This window comes from Phoca vitulina, unplaced genomic scaffold, assembly GCF_004348235.1.
Source record: "Phoca vitulina isolate PV1807 unplaced genomic scaffold, GSC_HSeal_1.0 scaffold67, whole genome shotgun sequence".
NCBI lineage: Eukaryota > Metazoa > Chordata > Mammalia > Carnivora > Phocidae > Phoca > Phoca vitulina.
The window spans coordinates 14736603-14744881 of record NW_022589770.1 but is presented as its reverse complement, the minus strand read 5'-3'; the positions used below and the strand labels follow the sequence as shown (position 1 = coordinate 14744881).

Genomic DNA, 8279 nt, shown 5'->3' with positions numbered 1-8279 from the left:
GCTATTTTATTTTAGCTGTCCGGACTCCATATTTTCTTGTTGGGGACCCTGGCCTTACCTAACTGTCCAAATCACTCCTAACATTAGGAAGTTTTTAGGAGGCTTTAGGGATCTTCTATTTCCTTTTCTTGATCAGGAGAGGGTGGGACTAGATGGTCTCCAGGTCTGAGACTAAAGGCTCTTTAACATGAGGGAGGGTATATATAGGGTGCTCAGTTACATTTGAATTTCAGATAAAATACAAATACTTTTTTAAAAAGAATTTTATTTATTTGAGAGCAAGAGAGAGCATGAGCAGGGGGTGGGGAGGGGCATAGGGAGAGGGAGAAGCAGACGTCCTGCTGAGCAGGAAGCCCAACACAGGGCTTGATCTCAGAACCCTGAGATCATGACCTAAGCTGAAGGCAGATGCTTAACTGACTGAGCCACCCAGCCATCTCACAAATATTTTTTTTAATAAAAATATGTCCCATCTAGTAAGCAGGACATAATTATACTAAAAAGTATTGCAGGGGATGTAGTTATACTAAAAAGTATTCATTGTTTATCTGAAATAAAAAATAACTGGGCTTGCTATATTTTATCTGGCTACCCTATGGAGGAGGGACCAATACCTAAAATAAATGCCTTCCCAGGGAGGAAATCCTGAGATTGGGGAAAATAGAGGCCACAATGAACAATGACTTTTTGAGGAGAGGAATGAGGGTGGTTTCTTTCATGCCAATTAAGTAATCACAGATGACCCTGTCAGAAGTCCAGACTCATGACTAACATGGGACTGGAGACAAGGAAAAGCAATTTAAAAGATTAAGAGCCAGAGAAGCAATCTTCACACACAGGGCCAGCCAGCAGACAGAACAGTCCCATCCAGAAAGGTAAGAGCATGGCCTTCTCGCCCATTGTTGTTGTCCAAGAAAACAGGTTTTGGGGGATTCTGGTGGGCTCCTCTGCCCTCCCTCATTGCTTCCCTGATGCTTGGCTGTCAGCAAAATTTCTCCTCAATGTAAGTCTCCAGCTTCTGAGGGCTCATGACGTCTCCTCCTAAATCCTGTTCCTAGACTGCCAAGAAGAAAAGCAGAGAACAAGGAAAAGCAGTTATTCAGGCTGCATCCTGCTTGTGATTCTGCTTGTGTATTCTACTGTCACTTGAAAGACTGCTTCTCTTGGTTTGGGATGAGGTACATTTGTTGTCCCTACACTGTTTGCAGGGTTTACATAGATTTACAAAAACAATTTAACACAGAATTGAGTTTTGTATCTGTAATTTTGAACACAGGGCTCACCCCTACATTATTCACCTGAGATGATCAGTGAGTTCAACTATAATTTCTTTTCTACAACTGGGAAGGAAAAGTTACACACAAAATGCCCCAGTGGAAAGGGTTCATGTGGCAAATTCCCCACTCTGTTCTCCCACTTCTCTCCTACTATTTTAAACAGGCTCATTAATATAACTCTATTATCAGACCTTTGAAATTCATGAGAACCAGAGGGAAGAAAAATACACAATGGCAAGGAGAGAAGAGAAACAAATCATTGTTGGTTTCCAACCAGCACATTTTAATCATGACCTCTGCAGTTCATGAACTTCTTGTCTATTTGTTTGTATTATGGTTTAAAATTTTGTATTATAATATATATGTTCTGTGCATATGTGTGTATGTATATATATACATACATACATATTTAAGCTCTATTCATGAGACTTGAATGAGGGAGAAACAAAAATTCATTTCAGTGGGAGGGAAAACAAATCATTAGACAAAGTCAGGTTATGGGAGTCCTCATCTTGTTTTGAGTAGGGTGAATGAACATGGAGAAGCCCAGGCATTTCCTTTGTTGGAAGGTAGACTTGGAGGATGCTGTGCTCAGCCACATACTCATATGTTATCTAACTGTCTATATGGCCAAAGATTGATATCAAATTAATATCTTTGGTGAGAAATAACTCCTTTTATTAACCAGTCTTGTGCCAGGGAAAGTAAGGAATGAATAAAAATGCATTTTATGGGGGTACCTGGGTGGCTCAGTTTGTTAAGCATCTGATTCTTGATTTCAGCTCAGGTCATGATCTCAGGGTGGTGAGATCAAGCCCCACATTAGGCTCCACGTTGGGCATGGAGCCTGCTTAAAATTCTCGCTCTCCCTCTCTCTCTGCTCCTCTCCCCCACCTCTCTAAAAATAATAATAATACTAGTAATAATAAAATGTCATATTTAAAAAATGTATTTTGTTTCTCTATGTTTGTGGTATAGAGTCAAATTGAAAGCAAATGAAGAGCACCCCCCCCAATAATAACTCAATTTCAAAGTTTTTTGCTTTTGTTTGTAGTTTCTTCTTTGAAATTAATTTTCAGTTGGTGGAAGCAGTTAGAAACCTGAGCAATTTCCACTTGATATCAATGAGAAAAGCAAATACAAATCCTTTCACAGACAGAAGCCAGAGGGTCCCAGCTATCATTAATGTTCACCTGGAGAGAATGTCTTTGTGGCTATTTATGAAATGCTGAGTGAGGATGTTCTGAATGTGTTAAATGATGCCTATGTGCCCCTGCTATTAGGTGTCCTGTGGCCTGTCCCCACAATATGCCAAGAGAAGAGGCTCACTTCATCCTTGGTTACCCCAAGAAGGGGCACAACCACTCCTACATCACAGCTGAAGAGTAAGTTCAAAACTGAACCCAGTGGGGTTTTCAGTTCACCGTTTGATGACACATCCTGATGATTTCACAGGCACATGTTCGTCAGTAAATCTCTCTAGTGTTCATTTCTCCAGAGAGTAAAATCCCTGGTAATGTGGTGAGGGGACCCCATGGTCCTACAAGGGGCTCAGTCTTCTGAAGCCATACAGGCAAGGAGATAGGAATGATAACAAGTTGGATCTTGACTTTTTTTTTTTTTTTGTCTGTATTCTCAGTTATTAGGCATTTGCTGTAGGTTCCCCAGCTAGAAAACATCTGTCTGGAGCAAAATGACTCTTTACTCAAGCCTTGTTCTGTCTACTCCACTCAGGCTCCTGGAGATGGTTTGCAGACAGAACAAAGGTGAGTTGCCAAAGAGCTAGTGAGAATGTAGGGCAGGTATGTGCAACTCCACCTGCAGACTGACCCCAGGGTGAAGATGTTGGTCATAACTTCTGCATCATAATTTTATCCTAAGGAAAGGTGTTTAATAGTATGAATTAATTTTAAATAAGTAGTTATATGATTCAGCATTTTTAAGTGCTAAGCAATGTATAGTCAGTCTGAGATGCCATCCTTATCTTTGAAAAAATCTTACAGTATAGTGCAGAATTAGGCTCAAGAATAATTTTAGCAAATGTAAGTGCTGTAGTGGGATGATAGGCTGCTGGGACACACTCTGCATGTACTAGAGTACCCAAGAGTGTGGTGCTCTAAATCTGGTTCCACCCTCTGAGTGGAGACTCCAATGGAACAAACGAGGTACCAGGTTTTTATTGGACCATGTCTTAAGTGGTCTAGTCAGAACTTCCTGCAAACTTGCTCTCCCTTGGGAAGGAACTATTGAAAAATCTTTACTAGAGTGAACTAGCAGGGGCAAGCAAGATGTAGAACCCATTAAAGGCACTGAGGAAGAATTTAGGCGGGGAGCATTTCCTCAGAAGACCCTACTGGGATTTTCTAACATCCCTGCATGGTCAGTTGGGAATGGGGATTGGGAGATCTTCTGAAAAAATGTCCCAGGAGCAAAAATATACTCTTTGGGGTATGTTTAGGGTACACATGATGTTAGGTAGGATGTTGTTTCAGCTTCTTTATGATGATTCAACAAACTGTATCTCTGTGAAACCTCAGTAAAAAGAGGTTGAGAGATTCTCTCAGTCAAGAGGGCATAAGTCACTCATGGAGCTTGTAAAATGCAGTTTCCCAGGCCTTGCTTCCAGAGAGGCTGATTTGGTAGGTCTGGGGGTAGGGCTCAGAGTCTGCACTTTAACATGCATCTCAGGTGACTGTACTGCAGGAGGCATTTGGTGACACTCTGGAGAGTCCTGCCCAGCTGGGTAGTGGGTTCTTTGGTGTGTCTGGCTATATCCTGATATTTTCCACTCTATCAGCCATTGGGTACGTGTGTGAATGCAATGTGACTGTGCATAAAAAACTGGAACAGAGCTCTGTCTGTGTCAAGATGTCCAAGGGGATGAACAGAATTGGTGGGTGGAATTGAAGCACAAGCATTCTAGGAATTGAATCAGCTGCCCTCAGTCACAAGAGTCCACTGAATGCTCCTTGTGACAGCTTCATTTCAGGAAAGGATGATATAGCAGGAAAGGCACTGGTTGAGTATCTTAGGCTAGTCACCGTGAATGCTGGTTCTGCCACTTACCAGTTGTACAGCCTTGGGCATTTTACCAGCTTAAAATCATGGGGATATCAGCTGTGACATGAACATCATATCAACCTCAGAGAATTATTGTGAGGATGAAATAAAAGCCTATATGTGGGGTGCTTGGCACAATGCTTGGCGCAAATCAGTGCTCAGTGAATTACAGAGTAGCTGCTAAGGTGGTGGTGATGTTGATGAGTCTTGGTAGGTCTCAGCTTCATGATCCACAAAGTGGGTGGACTGAGCAGCACAATTAGGTCAGAGTTTTTATCCAGCACTGTCTTCCATCCTGTTTAGAGATGGACAGGATAGACTTGATGCCTGAGCTGCCTTGAGAAGGAGGTGGTCAGGTAGGTGGTATAAGGCAAAGATCTCTCCAGGAGAAACCTCAGCTATATCTTGATTCACCTTCAGCTGCTCAATCTCCTATAAATCGCCCAGCTCTGCAGAGCCCTTCTTTAGCAAGTCACAGCACTCTCCACTTTGATCAAGCTGTGATGTGGAGAATCAGGCAGATGTTAGCTAATTGATAGTGTTATACAGGGAAAGCACAGCTTCAGGCCCTATTTCCAGGGCCTTTGTGGTAACTAATCATTCCCACGGGCCACTGGACACACGGCTCAAAAGGCTGGCTTAGATGTCCAGATTACATCCTGCTGCTGAGGAGCAGAGCAGTCTCAGTGACACTACAGCTTTGCTCTAGGTTCAGCTCAGACAGTTCTCCCCAAGGCTGAGCCCCAGTGCTATATCTTTTAATAATTCATGCCTGGCCAATTGGGAGGTGCTTACTGAATATCTGCAGTCTCTGACTCCAAATGTCAGGTGGCATCTCTGACTTGGCAGCCAAGCAGGCTGTAGAGATCAGGCCTCTTATCTCAGCATCCTCAGGGCTCTATCCCCAGCGCCATTCTGAAATATCTTTTCCAGATCACTCAGGTGATAACAGAGTAAGCAGAAAGGACTGACCCATCTGGTTTGGTCCTTAGTGATCCTGAACTGGATTCCTGGAGCAAGCAGAGGCCTGAGAGGAGAGAAGTTTGCCTAGTTGAATGTAAATATGAGACACATGTCCCAACAGCTAGGCTGGGCTCTGGAATCCCCATGCAATAGTTATAGTCTTGGAGACCTCTAAATCCCGCAAGCCCTATTTCCACCCCTTTAGTTGGAATGTGCCAGCTCTAAGCCCTCGGTGGCTGCTTTACATGCTCTCTCCTTCTCTTCATTACCTTTTCTCCATCCCCCCAAAAAACCTGCTCTGCGGAAAGTTGTGGATCCCCTCATTTTCACTAGAATGTCAATGACCCACAAGAGGTGAAAGTAACAGAGAATTAAGCTGTTAGGACAAAGAAGGATGCATCTTTAAAGATGGTATTTCAGATCTTCATTTCCAACTGCAAATGGAAAAAAATAATGATGTTGGGGCTAGCATCATGCCCCAAATCCACACATTTATAAATAGTTATTTTAAAGAAGACATTAAATGGCTCATTCATTTTGCAGTTTGTTCATTTTTTATTAATATGTTTGGCCACCCATCCAACTGTCCATTCATCCATCCATCCATCTTCAAGAAATATTTTTTGAAACACCCAGTGTGCCTGACCTTTTCTAGGCATTAAGGACACAAATTAAAAACCAAACCCAGAACCAAAAATCTCATTTGGGAGCTCCTTTCCTAAAAGAGACAGGTAAGCACACTGCCGATTACCATGGAGAGAAGCCAGAATGGGTTGCCATCATCCTGGGAGGGGTAATGCTGAGTCTTTGAACATGATATATTAGTCATGGGCAAGGAGTGAGGGGGCCAGTTTCAGACAAAGAGGACACAAACACAAATGAGACTAACTCAAGTTCAAATCCTGGCTCCATCTTGTGCTACCTCTGTATGCCCATCAGGAAGGCACTTAACATCTGAATCTATTTCCTCATCTGTGAAATGGGGATGATAAGTGGTGCCTACTTTACAGGGTTGTTGTGAGAATTAAATAATCTAATACATGTGGAATGTTCATCACGGCACCCAGCTTAGAGTAGATCTTAAGTCAAAGTTAATTATTAATCCTTTTTGTGGAATGATAGTTGGGGAAAATATTTTAAACTAGCCCTGATGAAAAGAAAAGATAACTCAGTCTCTGTAAATACATTGTTCACATACGGGTCAGTTGCTACTGCACCTCTTGTGCCTGGAACTTGGGTGCTTAGGCCATGCCAGTTAGCACTACTTGTGTGGGCACACACCTGTGAGGCTCCTAAAGAAGCTCCTGTCCCTGGATATAGGTGCTGGAGGCCTGGTGTGTGGTCAGTGTGGTGCAGGGTGGGGTGGGAAACTACTTGGGGAATGGGATGTGTGGCTTTGGGCTGGCAAAGTCCCTGTGAAGATTGAAGATTGATGCATGTTTCTTCACAATCTAGAACAAGGTTTCTGTACCCAGATGGATTTGTCTTTTTCTTGGGCCAGGGCTGCAGGGATTGGCATCCTGATGGTGATCCTGGGAATTTTGCTGCTCATTGGCTGTTGGTATTATAGAAGACGAAGTGGATACAGAAGCTTGAGGGTCAGTAAAATTTCCACTGTTGGGATCCCTCCAGATCCAGGACCCCCTTGCCCTTCTTCCTCTGAATTTCTAGGGAGTGGGATAACATTCTCATGATCACCTTTAGCTCTCATTTCTGGTTCTGATGAATCTTTCTGTACTTCATACTTCTTGCAGCTCTTCCTTTACTTCTGCCTTGGCATGAACCTCAACCAGAAACTAGGCCCGTCTCTTTGGTTCCACTCACAGCAAACTTGAGTGCTTCACTATGTGTGTAGCTGAGCACTGATAATTTGTGGGGTACAGGGGCAGCAGTCCTGATCCTCTTTGCACAGCAAACAGCAGCATGTGAGATGCTCCAGGTCTTACCAATCCTCCTGGGAATTCCCAATGGTTCTGTTCCTCCATTTAGTGGCCTGCTTATCTCACCTTGCTGCCTTACCGCTTTCCTCCCAGGTTCCCTGGGAGTTCCAAGTTCTAACTCTGTTATACCAAGCAATTTAGGCATACCTAGGGCCCACCCAGCCATCACTACAATGAGGAAACCATCCACCCCTCAGCAGCACAAAGGACCACTGGGTTTTTAAGAGGGTCCATTCTCTTTTGATGGCCAATATGGTATTGACGGAATTTTTTCTTCTTCTTTTTTTTTACTTACTTACTTATTTATTTATTTATTTATTTATTTATTTACTTTTATGTTCTAGTTAGTTGACATACAATGCAATATTGGCTTTAGGAGTAGAATTCAGTGATTCATCATTACATACAACACCCAGTGCTCATAAAAAGTGCCCTCCTTAAAGCCCATTACCCATCTAGCCCAGTCCACACACACATTTCTCCATCAACCCTCAGTTTGTTCTCTGTCATTAAGAGTCTCTTATGGTATGTTTCCCTCTCTCCTTTTTTTTTTTTTTTTAATTTTATTATGTTAGTCACCACACAGTACATCATTAGTTTTTGATGTAGTGATCCACGATCCATTGTTTTCGTATAACACCCAGTGATCCATGCAGTACGTGCCCTCCTTAATACCCATCACCAGGCTAACCAATACCCCCCACCCAAAACCCTGTTTCTTGCTCAGAGTCCACAGTCTCTCATGGTTCATCTCTCCCTCCGATTCCGCCCCCCTTCATTTTCCCCTTCCTTCTCTTAATGTCCTCCATGCTATTCCTTATGTTCCACAAATAAGTGAAACCATATGATAACTGACTTTCTCTACTTGACTTATTTCGCTTAGCATAATCTCCTCCAGTCCCATCCATTGTGATGTAAAAGTTGGGAATTCATCCTTTCTGATGGCTGAGTAATATTCCATTGTATATATGGACCACATCTTCTTTATCCAGTCATCTGTTGAAGGGCATCTCGGCTCTTTCCACAGTTTGGCTATTGC

General features: G+C 42.8%; 1 protein-coding gene across 1 annotated transcript in view; it reads left to right on the top strand.

Annotated features, from left to right (window-relative positions):
* Nucleotides 1-822: 822 nt before the first annotated feature.
* The window catches only part of MLANA (melan-A), a 32215-nt gene continuing 24758 nt past the window's right edge, over nt 823-8279 (top strand). The window contains exons 1-3 of the mRNA XM_032392453.1: nt 823-875; nt 2561-2662; nt 6802-6898. Coding sequence (XP_032248344.1) covers nt 2586-2662; nt 6802-6898 — 174 coding nt within the window. The 5' untranslated portion in view covers nt 823-875; nt 2561-2585. The remainder of the gene's footprint in view (nt 876-2560; nt 2663-6801; nt 6899-8279) is intronic.